The sequence below is a fragment of the Balaenoptera musculus genome, chromosome 15, assembly GCF_009873245.2.
Source record: "Balaenoptera musculus isolate JJ_BM4_2016_0621 chromosome 15, mBalMus1.pri.v3, whole genome shotgun sequence".
NCBI lineage: Eukaryota > Metazoa > Chordata > Mammalia > Artiodactyla > Balaenopteridae > Balaenoptera > Balaenoptera musculus.
The window spans coordinates 50349182-50373433 of NC_045799.1; the positions used below are offsets into that span (position 1 = coordinate 50349182).

The following is a 24252-nucleotide window of genomic DNA, read 5'->3' on the forward strand; positions in this document are numbered from 1 at the left end:
GCCATTTCCGGTTCCGGCGTTCATGTGACAAGTGCGCTCACGTGACCACGCGCGGCGACGGCGGCGGCGGCGGCAGCGCGATGGTGGCAGGGTTGGCGCGTTTCGTGCTGCTGCTCGGGCTCGCAACGCGCGGTTAGTGTCCGGGCGGCCGACGCCCGCGCCCCTCCACCCATGCCCAGGCCCCTGCGTCCCGGAGCCCCCTCCCCTCCGTCCCCGCGCCCCCGCCGCACGCCCGCCTCCTCACTGCCTGTTCCCCGTAGGGCCCGCGCCCGCAGGTGCCGCCAAGATGAAGGTGGTGGAAGAGCCCAACACGTTCGGGTGAGCGGCCTCGCGGGGAGCGGCGGCGGGGGGTTCCCGCGGCGGTCCGGGCCCGGTTCCCCCTGACTGTGCCGCTTCTCTCAGGCTCAACAACCCGTTCCTGCCCCAGACCAGTCGTCTCCAGCCCAGGAGAGATCCTTCACCCGTGTCTGGTGAGTTCGGGGCCCTGGCCGCGGGCGTGCTGGAGGCCTGGGAGGGAGCAGGGAGCTGGCCTGGCTTCCCGACCGGTGGACCGCGTCAGCTCTCGGGAGCCTGCTCCAGGGGGGCCAGGGAGGGAGGGAAGCCTCGGATGAGGGGCCTTGAAAGTTAGGGCCTGGAGGCTCATGTTGTCGTTTGTCAATAATTCTAAAATTATTTTTAAGTGCGCGCTAACATTCCAGACTGTGATTGTACCAAGTTGAATAGTTATCCCGGATATAGTCCTTAATTTTTTTCGCTAGAGGTGATTTCTGTTACAGTTCGGTGTTTGTCTTTCCAAATGTTTTTTATGCTTTTACAAGAAAAAACGTGTAGTTTTGTGTGTGTTTGTTTAAATTATTTTTGTGATGTTTGTCTTTTTTTGAGCAGTACTACTATACAGGTGTGCTCACTTGCTGTTGTCGCTCACGGTGTTTCTTCACAGTGGATGTGGGTTTTCACTCTTTTCACTTGGTGTTTAGTATTCCATAGGATGGCTCTGCATTCTTTTGTTGTCTAGCAAAGTGTTGTTTATGGTTTTTGGTCACTAGAAACATTGCTGAGGAGAACATCCCTCCAGGGACTGCCTCCTTCTACCCTTCTGTGAGTGGTTTCCTGAGACAGGATCTAAGAAGTGGAACTGCTGGGTTGTTAAATGAGTATTAAATATAACAAACAAATATCCAAGAATTTTTTTGGCTGCGTTGGGTCTTCGTTGCTGTGCACGGACTTTCTCTAGTTGTGGCGATTGGGGTCTACTGTTAGTTGCGGTGCACAGGCTTCTCATTGCAGTGGCTTCTCTTGTTGCGGAGCACAGGCTCTAGGAGTGCGGGCTTCAGTAGTTGTGGCACGCGGGCTCAGTAGTTGTGGCACACAGGCTTAGTTGCTCCGCGGCATGTGGGGTCTTCCCGGACAAGGGCTCGAACCCGTGTCCCCTGCATTGGCAGGCAGATTCTTAACCACTGCACCACGAGGGAAGTCCCAAGATCTTTTTTTCTGTAATACTACCACATGTCAGAGTGTGTCTGTGCTGAGGACGTAGAAATGAACAAAACATACAGTGTCCTCATGTAGTTGACAGTAATGGGGGGGTAGGTAGGCCATAAACAAAAAAGTAGGTAAAATGTAGAATGCTTGATGGTGAAAAACACTCTGTAGGTATGGAAAGCAGAGAAGAGTGAGTGTTTGGGGGGGGTTGTTTTGGGGATTGCCGTTTTAAATGGGTTCAGGAAAAGACTGAGAAGTGAAATTTTGTTCAAAAGTTGAAGGGGAACAGGAGTAAGGGATGTGGATATCTGGGGAAGAGGGGTCTAGCAAAAGGAGTGGCCAAATAAAGGCCTTGAGCAAGGATTCCAGGGCCAGAGGTATTGGCCGCAGGGGTATGGTGAGATCAGAGATAGAGGGTACAGCTGTGAGCTTTCACGGTAAACAACTCGATTCCAGCTTTTTACTGTGAAAATATTGAATAGAAAAATGGAGGAATGTGGCTGTGAACAGCAGCATACTCTCCCCCTCAGTACAAGAGTTGACATTTTGCTTTATCTTCTTCTCATTTTCACTTTGAAAAAAGTGAACTTTCATTTTGCTGAACCATTTGAAAGTCAGTTACAGACATCATGACGCTTTATTCCTAAATATTTACAGTATGGATCTCCCACTCCCCAAGTTAGCAGAAATTCTATAATATAACCAGTTCACATCCACATTTTCCTGTTGTCTCAGGAATGCCTTCTACAGCTGTCCCAGGACCCACCCCACACAGGAATCAGTCAAGGGGTTATGTGCCGGGCCAGTTGTCTTACAGGATGTTTGACCAGATCTGTCTGGTTTATGAGGTCATTAGCTTGTTCTGCTTTCCCTAGTATATTCTGTAAATGGCCTGGAAGCTTGATTACAGTCAGGTTAAGCAGTTTGGGCACAAATACTTTGTAGGTAGGCATCGTGTCAGAGGGCCGCAGTCAACTGCGGCTGAGTGCTGCCAGGGTCTAGCGGTGGGAGGCAGGTTTCTCCCTCTGCCCTCAGCGTGCTGTCCGTGAGCACTCCTTTGGTGCTGAGTGGACGTGCTGCGCCCGGTGGCCTCCCGGTTCAGTCTGATTGGGTAGAGGAGTGCAGAGCTCTGCTTCTCTCATGCCTTCTGCATTTATTGTTTGCTGGTGGTCTCTGGTAAAGAGAAGTGTTCCCTTTCCCCCCCTTTCTTTCTCTCTCCTTTTTGAATATCATTATTGGGTCAGATTTAAACCCTATTTTTATTGAGGTATAATTGACATGTTCAGTTTGATAAAGTTTGTAAATTGAGCACATGAATGTAATCACCACCCCCAAACAAGACTGAGAACATTTCCACCACCCAGAAGATTCCTACGTGTCCCTTTTAAAAACCCCCCCACCCATCCCTTTCTGGCTCAGATTCAAACCCTATTTTTTTATTTTTTTAAATTTTATTTATTTTTGGCCGCGATGGGTCTTCGTTGCTCTGCGTGGGCTTTCTCTAGTTGCGGCGAGCGGGGGCTACTCTTCGTTGCGGTGTGTGGGCTTCTCACTGTAGTGGCTTCTCTTGTTGCGGAGCACGGGTTCTAGGTGCGCGGGCTTCAGTAGTTGTGGCTCGTGGGCCCTAGAGTGCAGGCGCAGGCTCGGTAGTTATGGCGCATGGGCTTAGTTGCTCTGCGACATGTGGGATCTTCCCGGACCAGGGATCGAACCTGTGTCCCCTCCATTGGCAGGCGGATTCTTAACCACTGTGCCACCAGGGAAGTCCCTCAAACCCTATTTTTACTGAGGTAAAATTGACATGTTCAGTTTGATAAAGTTTGTAAATTGAGCACATGCATGTAATCACCACCCCCAAACAAGACTGAGAACATTTCCACCACCCAGACGATTCCTATGTGTCCCTTTTAAATCCCCCACCCCATCACTCTCTGGCTTCTATTGCTTTAGAATAGTGTCATCCGTGCTTGGATTTCAGCTGAAGAAGTCAGCATACACTCCCACGTCTGGAGTCTTCCTCAGCATCATGTTTTTGGGATTCATCTGTGTTGTTGCATGTATCAGTGGCTTTTTCATATTGCTGAACACATACAAAAACTGAAATCCGAGTACGGTTTGTAGTCAGTTGTATAGTGCCAACGTCAATTTCCTAGTTTTGGTGATGTACTACAGTTATCAGTCTATGATTATTTCAAGGTAAAAAGCATGCACACACATGCACACACATAGATGTATTTGTGCTGGAAGAATAGATGAAACCGATGTGATTTTAAGTTTTAAATTGAAATGCAGTATTACAGGGTTTTTATTTTCCCCTTTATTTTCTTTTTTTAACTTTTTAAAATAATTTTTTTATTTTGGCCGTGTTGGGTCTTCGTTGCTGCGCGCGGGCTTTCTCTAGTTGCGGCGAGCGGGGGCTACTCTTCGTTGCGGTGCGCGGGCTTCTCATTGCAGTGTCTTCTCTCGTTGTGGAGCACGGGCTCTAGGCGCGCGGGCTTCAGTAGTTGCGGCATGCGGGCTCAGTATTTGTGGCTCACGGGCTCTAGAGCACAGGCTCAGTAGTTGTGGCACACGAGCTTAGTTGCTCCGCGGCATGTGGGATCTTCCCGGACCAGGGATCGAACCCATGTCCCCTGCATTGGCAGGCGGATTCTCAACCACTGCGCCACCGGGGAAGCCCCAATCTCATAATTTTTAATAGGTGGTTGGTTTGTCTGAGTCAGTATGGAAGGTCTGTGTGTTGTGTGTGCTTGACACACACCCACGTGTGCTTCAGTTTCCTTGAATCTATAGATGCCCTCCATTTCCTTGCAATTTATTGAGGAGACTGGGTCACTTGTTTCACACATTCTGGATTTTGTTCATTGCATTCCCGTGGTGTTTAACGTTTCTTCATCTATTAGCTGGAGTACAGTTGTGTGCCTTCACCCTGGCTGGGCCTCCAATTTCGGGAGAGCAGTGGGGAGAGGCGTCCCCCCCACCTGGCCTCGGTCTCCCATCTTCAGTTCACGGTCTGCAGAGGGGCATTTGTAGCCCTTTCTCAGGTGGAGGACCTTCCCTGCTGTTCCTGTTCGCCGAGTTTTTACCATGAATGGGTGTTGGGTTCTGTCAAATGCTTTTTTTAAACCTATGGAGAGGATGATGGATTTTCTCATTTAGGCTGTTTACATAGTGGGTAGCATTGGTGTTTGAATGTTGAGCCAACACTGTTCTTGGAGTAAGCTCCACTTGGGCACAGTGAATACATATGTTTTATATATTGCTGGATTTAAATTGTTAATTATTTCTGACTCTTTTCATTTCTAGAGTTTCTGTTCTTTTTCTAATTTCTATTTATCTGCTGAGATTCCCTATCTCTTTATTACCATGTTTTACTTTACACCCTGGAACATAGTTGCAATAGCTGCTTTAAAATCCTCTTCTACTTCCAACATCATCTGTGTTTGTTGGGGTCAGTCTCCTAATGTTTGCCTGTTCTCTTGGGGGTGGGTCGCATTTGCCTGCTTTGTTGTATGTCTGATACTTTTGGATACACCCTTGGCCCGGCTCTCCCCTTGGGAGAATGTGGTGTGCTGAGGCAGCTGGCTGGGCGGAGCTCACCCAGGACCGACCCCCCTGCTTGGTGGTTCATGCATGCAGGGCTCAGCCAGAGAGCCGGGCAGGCTTCCCTCCCTCCACCCCCGTCGTCCTTTTTGATACCACCCCACGCTTTCCAGCTGCTGGGTTGGCTCCCTCTGTCCCAGATCCTATGGCCAGAGACTGGGGCGGGTTATGCCATTGCCTGCCCCAGGCAGGAACCCACAGGAATCAGTGCCCTCTTCTTCCAAGCCGGCCCCGCCCCTCAGTCCCCTCTACAGCCTCAGGCCTTCAGACGTTCTCTACAGTGGGATCTGTAGGAGACTTGGTCCCATGTTAGTGGCTGTGGCTTCTGATACCTGGTATCGTCATATGGTCATTTGCTCTATTCTACAGCACATATATAATGGCCTGAAAACTAATATGGCATTACTGCTATTAACTCATTAACAGTACTTGTTCTTAAATCACTGAGAGTGATTCTTCTTCCGGTGAAGTGACGTTACTAATTGTGTATAGTTCAGTTCGTTTGCTTTGATTTCAGCTGTAGGGGCTTTAATGTCATCCTTTTATTTTACTTTTGAGCACATTAGCATGCCTGCGTGGTTCACATGTAAACCTTAGGACAGATACGCCCCGAGCTCTCCTTCCTACCTTGTGCTCCCTGTCCAGGGCCATTTGCTGTTTTGTTTGTTTGTTTTAAGGTATAATTGACGTATTAGTTTCAGGTATACAACATAATGATTCACTGTTTGTATATTTTGCAAAATGATGGGAATAAGTCTAGTTATTCTCTGACACCACATAGTTACCAAAAACTTTTTTTCTTCTTGTGATGAAGACGTTTAAGATTAAAAAAAAAATTTTTTTTTATACAGCAGGTTTTTATTACTTATCTATTTTATACATATTAGTGTATACATGTCAATCCCAATCTCCCACTTCATCCCACCACCACCGCCCACACCCCACCCCCGCTTCCCCCCTTGGTGTCCATATGTTCTCTACATCTGTGTCTCTTTTTTTTTTTTTTAATTTATTTATTTTTGGCTGTGTTGGGTCTTTGTTGCTGTGCGTGGGCCCTCTCCAGCTGCAGCGAGCGGGGGCCACTCCTCGTTGCGGTGCATGGGCGGAGCTCACCCAGGACCGACACTGCGGTGGCCTCATTGCGGTGGCCTCTCCCGTTGCAGAGCACGGGCTCTAGACACGCAGGCTTCAGTAGTTGTGGCTCACGGGCTCCAGAGCGCAGGCTCAGCAGTCATGGTGCACGGGCCTAGTTGCTCCGTGGCATGTGGGATCCTCCCGGACCAGGGATCGAACCTGTGTCCCCTGCATTGGCAGGCAGATTCCTATCCACTGCGCCACCAGGGAAGCCGTGTGTCTCTATTTTTGCCTTGCAAACCAGTTAATCTGTAACTATTTTTCTAGATTCCACATATATGCGTTAATATACGATATTTGTTTTTTTGACTTATTTCACTCTATGCCCGTCTCTAGGTCCATCCACGTCTCTACAAATGACCCAGTTTCGTTCCTTTTTATGGCTGAGTAATGTTCCATTGTATGTATGTACCACATCTTCTTTATCCATTCGTCTGTTTATGGACATTTAGGTTGCTTCCATGACCTGGCTGTTGTAAACAGTGCTGCAGTGAACATTGGGGTGCATGTGTCTTTTTGAATTATGGTTTTCTCTGGGTATATGCCCAGTAGTAAGATTGCTGGGTCATATGGTAATTCTATTTTTAGTTTTTTAAGGAACCTCCATACTGTTCTCCATAGTGGCTGTATCAGTTTACATTCCCACCAACAGTGCAAGAGGGTTCCCTTTTCTCCACACCCTCTCCAGCATTTGTAGATTTTCTGATGATGCCCATTCTAACCGGTGGGAAGTGATACCTCATTGTAGTTTTGATTTGCGTTTCTCTAATAATTAGTGATGTTGAGCAGCTTTTCATGTGCCTCTTGGCCATCTGTATGTCTTCTTTGGAGAGGACGTTTAAGATTTACTTTCTTAAGATGTGGTACATATATACAATGGAATACTACTCAGCTATAAAAAAAGAACGAAATAATGCCATTTGTAGCAACGTGGATGCAACTAGAGATTATCATACTAAGTGAAGTTAAGTCAGAAGGAGAAAGACAAATACCATATGATATCACTTATATGTGGAATCTAAATATGACACAAATGAACATATCTACACAACAAAAACAGACTCAGACATAGAGAACAGAGTTGTGGTTGCTAAGGGGGGGCATTGGGGGAGAAATGGAGTGGGAGTTTGGGGTTAGCAGATGTAAGCTTTTATATATAGAATGGATAAACAACAAGGTCCTAACTGTGTAGCACAGAGAACTATATTCAATATCCTATGATAAAGCATTATGGAAAAGTATGTGTAACTGAATCACTTTGCTGTACAGCAGAAATTTAGCACAACATTGTAAATCGACTATACTTCAATTTTTAAAAAAGATTTACTTTCTTAGCAACTTTCAGATACGCAATTCAGTATTATTAACTGTAGTCACTGTGCTGTACATTATATCCTCAGGACTTATTTATTACTGGAAGTTTATATTTTTTGACCATTTTCACTCACTTTGTGTCCCCCCCCCCCCAGTCCCCTTGCTTCTGGCAAACACTGATCTGTTCTTTGTATCTATAAGCTTGGTGTTTTGTTTTCCACATAAGTGAGATCATAATGTATTTGTCTTTCTCTGACATATTTCACTTAGGATAATGCCCTAAATGTCCATCCGTGTTTCAGATGGCAATTTCTTGTTTTATGGCTGAATAATACTCTGTTGTATATGTGTACCCCACCTTCTTTATCCATCAGTGGACACTTAGGTAGTTTCCATATCTTGACTATTGTAAACAATGCTGCTGTGAACAGGGGGGTGGAGATATTTTTCCGAGTTAGTGATTTTGTTTTCTTTGGATAAATACCCAGAAGTGGAATTGCTGGATTATAGGGTAGTTCTATATTTAATTTTGGTGGGAACCTCCATCCTGTTTTCCATAGTGGCCGCACCAATTTCCATTCCTGCCAACAGTGTGCAGGTTTTCCTTTTCTCCACATCCTCGCCAACACTTGTTATTTGTCTTTTTTATAGTGGCTGTTCCGACAGGTGTGAGGTGATATCTCATTGTGGTTTTGATTTGCATTTCCCTGATGATTAATGATGCTGAGCATCTTTTCATGTGCCTGTTGGCCATCTCTTTGTCTTCTTTGGAAAAATGTCTATTCAGACCCTCTGCCCATTTTTTAATTGGATTGTTTGTTTTTTTGCTATTGAATTGTGTGAGTTCTTTACACATTTTGGATATTACCCCCTTATGTATATGATTTGCTAGATGTTTTATCCCATTCAGTAGGTTGCCTTTCATTTTGTTGATGGTTTCCTTGGCTGTGCACACCTTTGTAGTTTGATATCATCCCGTTTGTTTATTTTTGCTTTTGTTTGGGGAGTCAGATTTTGAAAATCATCACTGAGACTAATGTCAAAGAGCTTACCACCTATGTTTTCTTCTAGGAGTTTCATAGTTTCTGGTCTTACAGTCAACTTAAATTTTTGTGTACGGTGTAAGATAGTGGTCCAGTTTAACCAGCACCGTTTATTGAAGAGACTATCCTTTCCTCATTGTATATCCTTGGCTTCTTTGTTGTAAATTAATTGACTGTATATGTGTGGCTTTATTTCTGGACTCTGTTTTTATGCCAGTGCCATACTGCCTTGACTCTTTGTATGTATATATGTATGTATTTATCTGGCTGCATTGGGTCTTCGTTGCTGCACGTGGGCTTTCTCTAGTTGCAGCGAGTGGGGGCTACTCTTTGTTGCGGTGCGCGGGCTTCTCATGGCAGTGGCTTCTCTTGTTGCGAAGCACGGGCTCTAGGCATGCAGGCTCAGTAGTTGTGGTGCACGGGCTTAGTTGCTCCGAGGCATGTGGGATCTTCCCAGACTAGGGATCGAACCTGTGGCCCTTGCATTGGCAGGTGGATTCTTAACTACTGTACCACCAGGGAAGTCCCATACTGCCTTGATTCTGTTTGTTGTTATTTTATGTTTAGTCTTCTGGTGTTTCTTTTTGCTAATATAAGAAAATATGAATTGCCCTCTTTTTACTGTGGTAAAATATACATAAAATTTACCATTTTAACCATTATTAGATGTTCAGTTAAGAGGCATTAAACACATCCATATTGTTGGGCAAACATCACCTCTATCATCCCCAGAACTTTTTCATCTTCCCAAACTGAACCTCTGTCCCCATTAAACAACTCCGCATCCCTCCCAGCCTCTGGCCCCCGACATTCTACTTTCTGTCTCTGTGAATTTAATGACTCTAGATCCCTGCTGTGGTCACTGTGTGTACACAGGTTGAAATTCACAGGTTGAAATCATAACTGAAAAAGATGATGGTGTTAGGAGTTGAGGTCTTTGGAAGATGCTTGAGTCTTGAGGGTGGAGCCCTCAAGAATGGGATTGATGCCCTTATAATATAAAGAGGCTCCAGAGATCCCTAGGCCCTTCTACCATGTGAAGACACAGCGAGAAGGCACCCTCTGTGAACTAGAACTCGACTGTGCTGGTGCCCTGATCTTGGGCTTCAAACCCCCACAGAACTGTGAAAAATAAATTTCTGTAGTTGTAAAATTACCCAGTGGTATTTTGTTATAGCAGCTCGAATGAACTAAGTACCTCACGTAAGTGGAATCATATAATTCTTGTCCTTTTGTGACTGGCGAATTTCACTTAGCAGAGTATCTTGAAGGTTCATTTATGTGGCAGGATTTCCTTCCTTTTTAAGGCTGAATAATATTCCATTGCACATATGTACTACATTCTGCTTATTCATCTGTCAGTGTACACTTGGGTTGTTTTTACTTTTTGGTTACTGTGAATAATGCTGATCTGAACATGGGTGTGCAGCATCTGAGTTCCTGCTTTCCGTTCACATACCCAGGAGTCGATTTGCTGTATCCTGTAAATCTACATTTAAGCTTTATGAGGAACCACCAAACTGTTTTCAACAGCGCTGCACCGTTTTACATTCCCGCCAACAGTGCACAAAGGTTTCAATTTCTCCACATCCTCACCAACATTTATTCTTTTCTGTGTTGTTGTTGTTGTTGTTGTTGGATAGTAGCCATCCTAATGGATGTGAGGTGATATCTCATTGTGGATTTTATTTGTATTTACTTATTTTTCACTTCTTCAGAAAAATGTCTAGTAATCCTTGGTCCATTTTTTAATTGGGTTGTTTGGGGCGTTGCTGTTGCTGTTAATAGGAGTTCTTTGTATGTTCTGGATATTACCCTTGTTAGAAATGTGATTTGCAAATACTTTCTCACTTTCTGTAGGTTGTCTTTCAACACTTCCTTGCAAAGTTTTAAATTCTGAAGTCCCATTTATCTAGTTTTCCTTTTGGTGCCTTTGCCTTTGATGTCATATCCAAGAAATCATTTCCAAAGCACAAAGCCAATGTCAAAGATTTCCCCTTATGTTTTGTAGTTTCAGCCTCTGATCCATTTTAAGTTAATTTCTGTACATGGTGTGAGGTAAGGGTCCAGTTTCATTCCTGTGCATATGAACATCCAGCTTCCCGACTCCATTTGTTGAGAAGTCTGTCCTTTCCCCCACTGAATGGTTTCAGCACCCTGACAGATCCTTTGAGCATATATTCAAGGGTTTGTTTCTGGGCTCTCTGTTCTGTTTCGTTGGTCTACACGTCTGTCTTTCTACTGATACTGCACTGGTTTAATTACTGTAGCTTTGAAGTAAGCTTTGTGGGGTTTTTTGGGTTTTGTTTTTGTTTTTGTTTTTTTTGACGGTGTTGTGCGTCTTGTGGGATCTTAGTTCCTCAACAAGGGATCAAACCTGGGACCCTGGCAGTGGGAGCACCAAGTCCTAACCACTAGACCACCAGGGAATTCCCCTTGAAGTAAGCTTTGAAATCACTAATTGTGAGTCCTTCAACTTTTCTATTTCAATATAGTTTTGACTATTTGGGGTCCTTTGGGAATCCATCTTTGTTGCTGCATGTGGGATCTTCATTGTGGCATGTGGGATCTAGTTCCCTGACCAGGGATCGAACCTAGGCTCCCTGCCTTGGGAGCGCAGAGTCTTAACCACTGGACCACCAGGGAAATCCCTGGAATTGTTTCATTGAATTTCCTTTTTGTGTTGTCTGTTGGGTTGTTGTATAGAAACACAACTGGTTTTTAGTGTCACTTCTGTATCCTACAACTTTGCTGAATTTAGTAGCTCTAATAGATTTCTGTGGACTCTTTAGGGTTTTCTATATATATGATCATGTCATCTGCAAACACCACATTGTAATTTTACTTCTTCCTTCCTAATTAGGATGCCTTTCCTTTTTTTTGCCTAATTGCTCTGGCTAGAACCTCCAGTACAATGTCGAATAGTGAATAGCAGGGCTGAGAGCTTCCTTGTGTTGTTCCCGCTTTTGGGAGGAAAGCTTTTTCAGTCTTTCACCGTTCAGTAAGATATTCACTGTGGGTTTTGCATATATGGCCTTTATTGCGTTGAGGAAGTTTCCTCCTAATCCTCCTTTGTTGAGTGTTTTCATCATGAAACAGTGTTGAATTTTGATAGGTGCTTTTTTTCTGCAACAATTTGGATGATAATTTCCCCCCCCCTTTATTCTGTTAATGGGGTGTATTACATTAAAAAAAAACTTTTTTTTTAAACCATCCTTACATTCCAGGAACAAACCCCACTTCTTCACACTGTAGAATCCTTTTAATGTGCTGCTGATTTCAGTTTGCCAGTATTTTGTTCAGGATTTTTGCACTGACATTCACAAGGGATGTTGACGTCTGTAGTTTTCCTTTCTCGTCAGGTATCTTTTTGGCTTTGGTATCAGGGGAATGCTGGCCTCATAGAACTGAGTCAAGAGGTGTTCCCCCTTCTTCAATTTTCATAGTATTTTCTTGTAATCCTTTTTATTTCTGTAAAATTGGTAGTAATGTCCCTCCTTTTGTTTATGATTTTAGTAATTTGAATTTTTTTTTTAATTAATTATTTTGGGCCGTGTTGGGTCTTTGTTGCTGCACACGGGCTTTCTATAGTTGCGGCAAGTGGGGCTACTCTTCGTTGTGGTGTGTGGGCTTCTCATTGCGGTGGCTTCTCTTGTCACAGAGCATGGGCTCTAGGCACGCAGGCTTGCCTCAGTAGTTGTGGCTCATGGACTCTAGAGCGCAGGCTCAGTAGTTGTGGCACATGGGCTTAGTTGCTCCGCAGCATGTGGGATCTTCCCGGACCAGGGCTCGAACCCATGTCTCTTGCATTGGGAGGCAGATTTTTAACCACTGCCCCACCAGGGAAGCCCATCTTCTTTTTTGTTACAGTAAATCTAGTTTAAAGGTTTGTTGATTTTGTTGATCTTTTCAAAGAACCAACTTCTGGTTTTACTGATTTTTCTTTGTTTTATTTATCTCTGCTTTAATCTTTATTTTCTTCCTTTTGCTTGCTAGTTTTTTGGGGTTTTTTTGTTTTTGTTTTTTGCTGTGCCATGCAGCATGTGGGATCTTAGTTCCCCAACCAGGGATTGAACCCACACCCCCTGCATTGGAAGTGTGGAGTCTTAACCACTGGACCGCCAGGGAAGTCCAGCTTGCTAGCTTTCTTTTTCTAGTTTCTTAAAGTGTAAAAGTTAGGTTATTGATTTGAGATCTTGTTTTGAATGTTTACAGCTGTTAATTTCCCTCTTAGCATTGCTTTCACTGTATCTGATAATTTTTGGTACCTTGTATTTAGAAAATATTTTGAAACAAAAACAAGTTTCCCTTGTGAATTCTTTGAGCCATTGGTTCTTTAAGATTGTGTTAATTTCCATATGTTTGTGGATTTCCCACATTGCTTTTGCTATTGATTTCTGGTTTCCATTGTGTTCAGAAAAGAAACTATGCTTTCAGTCTTTTTAAGTTTATTAAGTGGCCTAACATATGGTGTGTCCTGGAGAATGTTCCACGTACACTTAAAAAATGTAATTTCTGCTGTTGTTGGGTGGGTTATTCTGTATATGTCGATTAGGTCTGGTGGTTTTAGTGTTGTTCAGGTCCTCTGTGTCCTTTCAAGTGGGGTGTTGAATGTCCAAGGATTGTAGAACTGCCTGTTTCTCCCTTCAGTTTTCAATGCTTGCTTTGTTTTCGAGCTCTGGTGTTTGGTGCCCATATGTTTGTAATTGTTATAATCTTGGTGAATGGACCTTTTTATCAATGAATAATGTCTTTCTTTATCTCCTTTAACAGTGTTTGACTGATAATCTTTTTTTTTCTTTTTTGGCTGCATCGGGTCTGTCAGGCCACAGTTGCGGCAGGGATCTTCATTTCGGCATGCGGGATCTTTTGTTGCAGCGAGTGGGCTCTTTGTTGCAGTGCAGGCCTCTCTCTAGTTGTGGTGCGTGGGCTATCTAGTAGTGGTGCACAGGCTCAGTAGTTGCGGCACGCAGGCTTAGTTGCCCCGAGGCATGGGGGATCTTAGTTCTCTGACCAGGGATCGAACTCGCGTCCCCTGCATTGGAAGGCGGATTCCTAACCACTGGACCAGCAGGGAAGTCCCTGAAAGTCTATTTTGTCTGATACTAGTGTGGCCATCCCTGCTCTCTCATTATTTGCATATCTTTTTCCATCCTTTCACTTTCAGCCTGCTTGTGTCTTTGATCTTAAATGCGTCTCTTACAAACAGTATATATAGTTGGATCACATTTTTTTTACCCATTTGGCCAATCTGTGCCTTTTGAATGGGAGAGTTTAATCTGTTTACATTTAAAGTAGTCATTGATAAGGAAGGATTTAGAGGAAACAAAACAGCAAAATTTGTCTTATAGTTTTTTTGTCCCTCATTCCCTCCATTCCTTTTTGTTGACTTCTAAGTGACGTGTTACGTCTTTTTTACTTTTGTGTATTATTCTGTGTAGCTATTTCCTCTACGGTTGCCAGGGGATTACATACAATCATAAAGCCATTAAGTCTAATTTGTACGTGATTGAAATTGGTATAAATTCAAAGACTTCTCCTGTACAGCTCTGTCCCTCCCCCAACTTTGTTATTGATTTCAGAAATTACCTCTTTAAATGTAATTTGTAATTATTTTTATGCATCTTTTTAAACCCTGTAGATTTGCAGATCAGAATCACATACTGCTTTGGGTTTGCCAGTGTATTTGCCTTTACTGGAAGGACTCCCTCCAGGGCAGGCCTCGTGGTAACGAAGTCCCTCAGCTTTTGTTTATCTGGGAGTGTCTTGATTTTGCCCTCATTTTTGGAGGATAGTTTCCTGGATGTAGACTCCTCAGTCGACAGTTTTTTCTTCCATCCCACAGCTTTCTGGCCTCTGGAGTGTGGCAGAGAAATGGGCGGATAATCTTATTAAGGATCCCTTGATGTGATGAGTCACTTCTTGCTGCTTTGGACTTGGTTTTTGACAGTTTTCTTTTGTGTCTTGGTGTGGGTCTCTCTGAGTTTATTGTACTTGGAGTTCAGTGAGCTGCTTGGATGTGTAGATGCATGTGTTTTGTCAAGTTGGGAGAGTCATTTCCTCAGATACTCTCTCTGCCCCTCTCCTCCTTCAGGGACTCCCACTGTGTGTCCTGCCGTCTCTTCACTGGTTCTTTTCTCTGCTCAAAATCTGTTAACCCCTTTTGTGGATTTATTTCAGTTGTATTTTTCAGCTCCAGATTTTTTTGGTTCCTTTCGATACTGTTTGTCTCTCTGCCTACATGTCATTTGCCTGATATACTTTAGTTCTTTGCGTTTCCCTCCAGGTCCTTAAGCATATTTCAGACATGTGTTTAACTGAAGTCTTCTATCAGTCCAGTGTCTGGGCTTCTCCCAGGTGGTTCTGTTGGGTTTTCCTTTGAAGAGACTGCGGTTTCTTTGCAGCCTGGCCCCATGCTGGGTGTGTTCGGAGTCTAGGGGCAGCTGTGTGCAGGCTGCTCCTGGATGTCTTTGGTTCTCCAAGAGTCTCACCCCAGCTCCTCCTCAGGTCCTGGATGTCCTGTTGTGTGTGTCCAACCATAACCCCTTGCCCCCCTGCAGCCTTCATGAGCAGCTCCCTTTCCTGCCTGGTGATCTGAGTTGGGCAAAACAGAGACCAGTCCTCCCGGCAGCCCCCAGCTAGGCTGGGATGTTGCAGATGAGGTCAGCCTGCTCCTCACGACCACGCTGGGGTGGTGGCTTTGCTGCGTGGTGCTCACTTGGTTGCTGTAGGCCTGATTTCCAGAACTGGGTTAGCTCAGCTGGTTTGTAGGGGTTCACTTGATGTTTTCACAGGGATATGAGCTTGGAGCTTCCTAGTCTGGTACTTTGCTGATGTTGCTCCAACTCTTTTGCTCCAGTTTTAAAGTTTAAACTACTGGATCTTTTCCTAAATGGCCCTGGTTCTGTGGGTTTCTGCACGCCTGCTCTTCGCACCACGCTCAGCGGGCCGTGCTCTCCCCTTTCAGGGCCCGTGCATCTCTCCAGACTTTCTGGCAAGTGCTTCAGCCTGGTGGAGTCCACGTGAGTGAGGGCAGGGGTAGGCGTGGCCAGGGCCTGGGACCACCCCTGACAGCGCTGTGCCCCCAGGTACAAGTACGAGCTCTGCCCGTTCCACAACGTGACGCAGCACGAGCAGACCTTCCGCTGGAACGCCTACAGTGGGATCCTCGGGTGAGCGGCGCTGGGGGTGGCTGCGGCTCCACCTGTCCACTGTCCCCCCCACCACAGCCTCACCCACTCTGCTCCTCCCCAGCATCTGGCACGAGTGGGAAATCGCCAACAACACCTTCAGGGGCATGTGGATGAGGGACGGTGACTCCTGCCACTCCCGGAGCCGGCAGAGCAAGGTGAGCTGGGCGGGAGGGTGGGATTGGGGCCCGCACCCCCCACCCGCTCACCAGGGTTTCCCCCCAGGTGGAGCTCACCTGTGGCAAAACCAACCGGTTGGCCCACGTCTCTGAGCCAAGCACCTGTGTCTACGCACTGACGTTCGAGACGCCCCTCGTCTGCCACCCCCACTCCTTGTTAGGTGGGCACCAGGGCCGGCGGGGGGGCACTGGGGGGCGTTGGGGGCAGAGGGGCTCAGCTCAGTCTGGTTTCTGTTGGATTCTCAGTGTACCCGGCCCTGCCCATGGCCCTGCAGCAGAGGTGGGACCGGGTGGAGCAGGACCTGGCAGATGAGCTGATCACGTCCCAGGTGAGCGACAGGGCGGGCGCCGCCTGGGCGGGGAGCAGTGCAGCTGCAGCAGTGCTCCCTCCTCGTCCTCCACCTGCAGGGCTACGAGAAGTCGCTCAGGGCGATTTTTGAGGATGCTGGTTATTTAAAGACTCCAGAACAAAGTGAATCGGTGCAGCAGGAAGGAGGTGCCAAGGGCCTGGTGTTTCAAACGCTGGAGAGCTGTAACGAGGTACAGATGGTGCTCCCAGGCCCGGGACTGGCCTCCCACCAAGGGCCTGACTGCTCCCTTTCAACTCCTGTTCTAGGCACATAAAGCCCTGTCAAAGGAGATGAAAAGACTTAAAAGCATACTGACCCAGCACAGCCTCCCCTACGTGAAGCCTGCAGGTCAGCTGTGCCCGGGGGTTGGGGCTGAGCCCACCTTGGGACCTGCCGCCCTGCAGGTCAGGTCCTGACCTCCTGCTGCCTGGTGTTTTGGCAGAAACTTCCAGCTCTGAGCACTTGGGTCCCAGGACACCCACGGACAAGACAGCAGAGCTGCTACGAGGCGACCCTGGACTGCGTGGGAACACCCTGTGATCTGGGGCAGGAGGAGCAGGGCGACAGGTCTCAGCCAGAGGACACCTTCCTCTGTTCCTTCTGTGCCAGCAGGCTCTCGGGGTTGTGCGCAAAGATGCAGACAAAATAAAGATTCAAAGTTTTAATTAATTTCCCTACTGATAAAAATAATTCCATGAATTCTGTAAACCATTGCATAAATGCTATAGTGTAAAAAAATTTGAACAAGTGTTAACTTTAAACAATTCACTACAAGTAAATGATTATGCATTATAAATACTACCTTCTGGGTTAAGAAAATTCCATTCCAATAACATTCCCCTCTAAATACTCAAAACAGACATACAGATTGGGGCTTCCATAAATTAATCCACATGAAGCATCCACACTGAGTCGTGGTCTTCTGCTGACCACAGTTACACAAATGGTGTGACAATGTAACATCACCACTAATACTGAACACTCAGGAGCTGACAGATTCGGCAACAAGAACGGCCTCGCCGAGCACCACGCAGCTTCAGCTGCTACACCCAGCGCCCCCCTTCATCACCCAAGTGCGGGGCGGTGACACCCTGAGACGCCGAGCCTGGCCGAGCCCAGCATGGGTGGCCCCCTCAGAAAACCAGGGCCACCGCAGCCAGGCAGCAGGGGTGGGAGGGCCCCGAGGTAGCCCCAGGAGCTCCACTCTGGGTGGTTCTTTGGTCTTCCCACCGCACACCTGTCCTCAGAGCCAGCGAGTGCCTGGGAGGGGGCGCCTCCACCCCCCCCGAACCCCACAGAAAGAACTGACCGGAATAGCTTATAAATACACCTAAAGCTTAATTGTTCTTGTTTATAATTTGAAAATATCTAGGCTAGATGTCAATAACAAACATTGTCCTGTTTTCCCCCCAAAAGCCCAAAGGCCTGAAATGGGAAACAAGTGCATAAATATTAATAAAATAAAGAATTTTAAACAGTGATAACAGTAGCACAAAATATACGTAATTTCTAAGAGCTAATCATTATCAGTATAATTAGAAACAAAGTAGATTCACTACAACCAAGTCATATAGTTACCTTTAGCAGCGGGCGAGCTGCACGATGCCATGGACCCACCTTAAAAAATGACAGCTTTCCTATCAGTTTGTCTTATGTTAAAAAAAAAAAGGTCTTAACCTTCTCACTATAGTAAATACATTCTAATTTGGTCACTGATAAAAATTTTTACCTAGTCACCTTGCACTTAAAAAATGCTATATAAAGTCTTTGGCACAGCCCCAAGCAGGGGGCATCCCGTCCCTTCCGGGCCAGGGCCCAGCCCCTGCTCCACGCCTGGCGGCAGACTCTGGGAAGATTCTCATGCCAATCTGGATCTGCCACGAGCAAAGTCTGGATCAACTACAGACAGGTTTTACTTCCTCCCAGATTCCTAGGGAAAGTGACCCAATGCAGACAGAACAGACTGAAGCCGGCACTAAAATCTGACCCGTTCCCAGCAGCCTTTCTGCCACCCCGCCCCCGCACGGCGGCCGGGTCCTCCCCAACCCCATGGTCCCTGGAACATAACACCTGGACAAACAGATCCGGTGCAGTGTCGCCCTGGAGGCTGGCTAGGGTCTCCCACATGGGTGGAGAGAGGCTCCAGACAGGACGCCCGCCAGCAAGCTCTGGGAAGGGGGAGCACCACACGGCTCTGCACAGTCAGTGTGACGCCCGCCCCGTCGGGTCCCCCACCCCACTGCCCTGCTCACTGTCACCGCGCTGACCAAGTCCAGGGGAGAAAGGACAGCACGCAGCTCCTTGGCTTTCCTAGGCGCAGGCACTTGAGCGGGAGGCCGCAGGCGCGGGGCGCTGTCACTGACGCTCCAGTTAATGTGCACGTGTTCAGGAAATGAGTTCCCTTCATAAAATTAAAAACATCTACATGTATATGTGTCTCTCAATAATCACTCTGCTATAAATACTATTAGTTTGCACTTAATTTGGAAACTGTAAAAATCCTAGGCATTTCTCACTACTAGATAAATGCTCACTTCATAAGTACTAATTTCAGATACGAAACCTAATGTGTTTACCGTACTATGGATTAACAATAGACCGATAGGAAATACTCTGTTCACAGTACACGTATAAAGCTTCATATTATCGCATATTAAAAACATGAACCTCAAAGCAGCTTATAGCAACTCGGAACGTCTGCCTAAACTCTTCCGTCTACAAAGTGCTTCTCGGGACGTGAACTCCCAGGATCCGGTCACAGTGGCGTCAGGACCACAAACCCCGCAGAGTCACCCTGCCCGCCGAGCCCCATGGGGCCTTCAGGGTCTGTGAGGAGAGTACGAGACCGTGGGTGGTCTGTTTGGGGCTGGGGTCCCGACGTCGGTGGCACCAGGAGGCGGGCGACAAGGCGGCCGTCACCAGGGCAGGGGCTGGCCCGCGCAGTAGGGGCACTCGGGTGCGCTGGCCGCACACGGCTCGCAGAGCACACGATGCTGGCAGGGCCGCAGGACAGCGCTGCGGGCCCGCTCCCCGCACACCCCGCACTGCTTCGCTCGCAGCTGGAAGATCACCTGCGGGGGAGACGCAGTCAGGGGGTACCCCGCCCCCACCCAGGACGGGCCCAGGGTCAGGGTGGGGTGGACTCCCCTGCTGGGGGCCACCCAGGAACGAAAAGATGGGGTGGGAGAGGCTTCACCAAGAGACCCTTGGGTGGGGACGGGCTCCCAGGGCCAGAGCCACCACATGGTGTGGGAAGGGTAGCCAGGCAGGTGGCCACACAGAGGGGCCGGGTCAGGATGGACTCCGACTTGGGACCCAGCCTCCGGCCGACAGCAGCCAAAACCTGGATGATGGCGCCTTGGAGACGGATGAGAGGTGTGCATCCCAGCGGCCTGGGCCATGAGCCGGGGTTGGGGGGACGGTGTGTGAGAGGCAGGGCTGTGGAGCCTTCCCAATGCCCCAGGTTCTAACAAAATGCCCAGGTGTGGAAGGATTTTCCCACTAAGCTGAGGGCAGCGGCTTTCACGCTACATTAGGCAAGGGGGTGACCAGGGACCCTGGAGGGCGACCCAGGGAGGTGCCCCAGACAACACCAGAGCTCCAGCTGCATGAGGCGATGTGGCCCCTGTCCACGAGGGCACGGCCGCCAAGAGGAGAGGTGGGAGTGGATGGAAGCTGCTCGGCCGGCTCCCCACCACCTCCATGCACCCCCTCCAGTGCCTTGAAAACGAGACCCGGACTCACCCCATCCACTGCTTCCAAATCGAGGCGCAGCTGACTCTGCAGCGAATGCAGCTTCGGCAGGGGGATGGCGCCGATGTCGCCGCAGCCGCGCAGGCCGGGGAGCGCGGAGGCCAAGCCCCGGCCCTCCAGCTCCTCCTGCAGCCGTCGGAACTGGGCCTCCACCTCCTCCTTCTTCTGCAGCGCCAGCTGCCGGGCGCTGTCGGCCGCGAGCGCCCGCTCCTTGGCCTCCTTGGCCTCCCGCTGCCACGCGTCACAGGCCTGAAACCCAGGGGCTGCAGTGATGGCGGCCAGCAGCCGCCACACGCGCCCCTCTCACCTGCGCGGCAGCCCCTCCCCACGCTCACCTGCTTCACCTGTTGCCAGGACTCCTCCCACTGCCGGATCTTCCTCTTGGCCTCGTCCAGCTGCCGCCTGACCCGGGCCAGCTCGGCACTGTTTGGACTCGCACCTGAAGAGGCCGTGGGGCCAGCATTCAGGATGGGGGACGGGCTGGGAGAGAAGCTGCCAGAGACAAAGTCCCAGATGCTGCCGGGGACGCCATTCAAGCCTGAGTGTGGAGGAGCCGGATGTCAGCCTGCTTGTGCTGGGACCTCACAAGCATCTCCCCGGCAAGCTCTGGGGACCCCGATCTCTCCACCAGCAAAGGAAACAAATCCGTTTCTGTGGCTGCATCGTGGGGGCAGCAGTGCTCAGACTCTCGTCCCAGAACCCTTTATGCACTTAGAATCTGGAGGACCCCAAAGGGTTTTTGTTTGCATGGGTGACATCCATTGACATACATGTGTCATTAGAAATTAGATACTTTAAAATATCAACTCTTTTAAAACAAAACAGATCGCATAAGATAACATTTTTCAAGGAAAGAAATTTAAATCAAGTTTCCTGTTTTTGCAAATCCGTCTGGTTCTGAGCTTGGTCTCTGGCGATGTCACACCCCCGCAGCCTGCGGGTGAGGCAGGTCTCGCCGTGGTGGTGTCACGAGAGCGGCTCGGGGTCCCAGGCACACTGACACCCCCACAGAGGTTCAGGTGCAAACCCCAGGCCCCCTGCCCAGGGCACCTTCCGCCGAGCAGCAGACACCGGGGACGGGATGGGCCGCGCTGTGGCCGCCTCCCGCACCTGGAGCCCCAAGAGCCCCGCTCACCGAAGGAGTTGTAGGACGGGGCTGGGGGGCCCAGCGCTCGGGGCTCCGACTTGAGGGCTGGCGGCTGCTGGGGGGGCGTCATGGCTGAGGAGACGAGTGGCCCCGACAGGGACTGGGAGAAGGAGCCGAGTGGGGAGGCGGACAGGGACGACGAGGACTGCAGGGACGGGGAGCGGGGCAGGCAGCCTGGGATGGCCACGGGCGCCGAGCCCCCAAGCAACCGCTGACCTGCGTGGGGCGGAGGGGCCAGGTTAGCGAGGGGCGGAGCGAGATCCTCTGCCCCAGGAATCCCCCAGCACCGCTCCGAGCTGATGGAGCGGGTGGACACCGGGGGTGGGAGCGCTGGGGGGACCCCCACCCAGGGAGGTGTGGCTGCACCCCTCACTGCTCAGACACCCACTAGGCCCTGCCCGGCCGACCTGTCCATGGGCATGGTGGTCCCAGTACTTTTTGGGCCCCCCAGAAATGGTTTATTTTAATAATAGAAGAGGGATTTCCCTGGTGGTCCAGGGGTAAAGAATCTACCTTACAATGAAGGAGATGCGGGTTGGATCCCTGGTCAGGGGACTAAGATCCCACATGCCTCAGGGCAACTAAGCCCTCGTGCCACAATTACTGAGCCCGGGCGCCTCAACTAGAGACCCTCCGTGCCGCAAACTACAGAGCCCCATGCACCACAACTAGAGAGAGAAAACCCACATGCCACAACTAGAGAGAAGCCTTTGCGCCACAATGAAATATCCCGCATGCCTCAACTAAGACCCGACACAGCCAAAGATAAATTAATTGAATAAATAATAAATAAATCTTTAAAAAAATAACAGAAGAAAAAAGATAAACTTCTAGGTCAAACAGAATGATTCAGTACCTAATGTTAACACATTTGTCTTCATGCCAATGCAGTGGTTAAACATCTGAGAAGGGACACGAAGGCCTGACCCCCACCTCTGCAGGGACCTCAGGGTGGGGGCGGCAGGGAGGGAGACAGGACCCCTCCCACCTTAGAGCCACAACAGAAGGCCCCGGAAAGCACCGGGTGCAGGCACTACCTGTGGGTCCGAGGTCACGGCTGTCGTGCTCCTCCAGGTCCTTATCTGGGGGCACGAGGCTGATGTCGCCGAGGTGAAGGTCTAAAGAGGATCCTGCAGAACAGAACCGGCGTCATCGCGGGGGAAAGCCAGGCTCTTGTGGCGGAGGGGACCAGTCTGGGCTTGGGGCCAATCTACTAGCCTCAGCAACACAGCCCTCATCTCACTGACTCAACTCCTAATCATTTGGTAAAACTGACCAAATAAACATGCTTGACTAGTAAAGAACATTCCAGGACGGCGACGTCCAGGGGAAAGCAGCTCACGGACGACTCAGGTGGCACCTGCGCTGACCTCCTCAGCCGGGTCACAGCAGAGACCCACATCCGTTCTCCCCTGGGGCACTGAGCTGGGTGTTCTGCTGTGGCCCTCGGTGCCCCCCAGGCCTGTCTGTTAAAGGGACAGGGGAATGGAACATGGCCCCCTCGACGCTGACCCCACCTGACACTCCCTCCTGGGGTCCTGTACCCTGGGGAACTGACACCAAGCAGGAAGCTGTCTTGGGGCGGCTGAGGTCAGGCCTGCCAACCCCCAAAGTTCCCACAGCCCCAGAGGGTCGACTCAGGGAAGGTGTGGCCTGGGAACCGAGGGGAGGGGCTGCAGGAGCTCCTGGGACACAGCGTGGGGCCAGAGAGACCTCCCCAGCACAAAGTCACAGGCAGGTCCGCAGCAAACCGTGGTGACATCGAAGGCACAGCACACAGGAGCTCTGCCACCTCAGAACCTTTCTCCCCAACCCGCCTCTGGGGTATGCTCTCCCAAAGCACCCCTTCCAGGAGGCAGGCGGGCCTCTCCTGTGTGGCCCAGTCCCGTGCCCCCTGCTGGCCGCAGGGCCCCTCAGTGCCCCATGACGCCTGGTCAGATGCACCAAGTCCCATTTCAAGAGGCCACAAAGGCACTCAATGCCCCCAGCCCAGGGGTGGACCACGGGGACCCTCGTCAGAACTGCCTGCTCTGGGTCAGCCTCCCACCTCTGCCCCGCCCCCAGCTGCCTGGTGCCAAATGTCAGAGTCCCTGGACAGTGTCCAACCCAACGAGCAGCATCAAGTCAGACCCACCCCAGAGAGGAGGAAGCTCAGCTCTGACTACGCCCCCCCACCTCCTGGGGCTCAGTCAGACCCCCAGGAGCAAAGGAAGGAGGAGCCGGGAGGCTGGGGTGGCTGCATTTGATCCAAGAGTCAAGAGGGCAAGGTAGGGATTCCCTGGTGGCACAGTGGTTAAGAATCCGCCTGCCAATGCAGGGGACACGGGTTCAATCCCTGGTCCGGGAAGATCCCACATGCCGCAGAGCAACTAAGCCCATGCACCACAACTACTGAGCCTGTGCTCTAGAGCCCGCGAGCCACAACTACTGAAGCCCATGCGCCTAGAGCCCATGCTCTGCAACAAGAGAAGCCACCACAATGAGAAGCCCCTGCTCGCTACAACTAGAGAAAGCCCACGGCAGCAACGAAGACCCAATGCAGCCAAAAATAAATAAATAAACAAATAAATTTATTTAAAAAAAAAAAGAGGGCGAGGGGATGAGACCGTGCCTCTGGAACAGAGAGACCCACGCCCAGGGAGAGGGCTGCTGCCTTTCAAATGAAAGACCCTCTACCACACTCGGGGGGAAAAACGGGGCAGGAGACGTGTGACTTCTGAGGAGTCGGGAGCCAGACACATGCAGAGCAGACTTGGGGTCCAGCCCAATGGGCAGCCCCATCCCTTCCCTGCCTGGGCCCCATGGGGACCACTGAGCCAACCACGGGGAGGGCTGCCACCCGATGCCAGCGCTTAGCGGCCCACTGGGGTCCCAGTGCAGCTTCTGCCCCAGGGCGAGGCTACCATGCGCACCCGGGAAGGCAGACAAGGGGTCCCCGCGTCTGTTTCCTTCCCTGTTTCATCCCCGCCACCTGCACACATGACCTGGTCCTGGCCCCACTGGCAACGACAGCCAGGAGCACGGAATGGGGCACAGGCTCCCTCGGCCCAGAGGGAT

General features: G+C 49.6%; 2 protein-coding genes across 8 annotated transcripts in view; one reads left to right on the top strand and one right to left on the bottom strand.

Moving 5' to 3' along the window:
• The first annotated feature begins 17 nt into the window (after positions 1 to 17).
• On the top strand, positions 18 to 16964 carry GNPTG (N-acetylglucosamine-1-phosphate transferase subunit gamma). The gene is made up of 11 exons (XM_036824501.1): positions 18 to 132; positions 261 to 318; positions 403 to 470; positions 15544 to 15598; positions 15665 to 15748; positions 15831 to 15924; positions 15992 to 16106; positions 16192 to 16274; positions 16354 to 16485; positions 16562 to 16643; positions 16738 to 16964. Exons 1-11 carry the CDS (start codon positions 81 to 83, stop codon positions 16833 to 16835), a joined length of 921 nt encoding a protein of 306 aa, XP_036680396.1. The 5' UTR covers positions 18 to 80; the 3' UTR covers positions 16836 to 16964.
• Positions 16942 to 24252, bottom strand: part of UNKL (unk like zinc finger) — a 45002-nt gene continuing 37691 nt past the window's right edge. For 5 of the 7 annotated variants that reach the window (XM_036824493.1, XM_036824496.1, XM_036824497.1 and 2 more), the window contains 5 exons: positions 22233 to 22325; positions 21184 to 21411; positions 20384 to 20586; positions 20040 to 20297; positions 19075 to 19366 (listed from right to left, as the gene is read on the bottom strand). In XM_036824493.1, coding sequence (XP_036680388.1) covers positions 19211 to 19366; positions 20040 to 20297; positions 20384 to 20586; positions 21184 to 21411; positions 22233 to 22325 — 938 coding nt within the window. In that variant the 3' untranslated portion in view covers positions 19075 to 19210. Of the gene's footprint in view, positions 18697 to 19074; positions 19367 to 20039; positions 20298 to 20383; positions 20587 to 21183; positions 21412 to 22232; positions 22326 to 24252 lie in introns of those variants that run through there. The other 2 variants (XM_036824494.1, XM_036824495.1) reach the window with 2 other exon arrangements.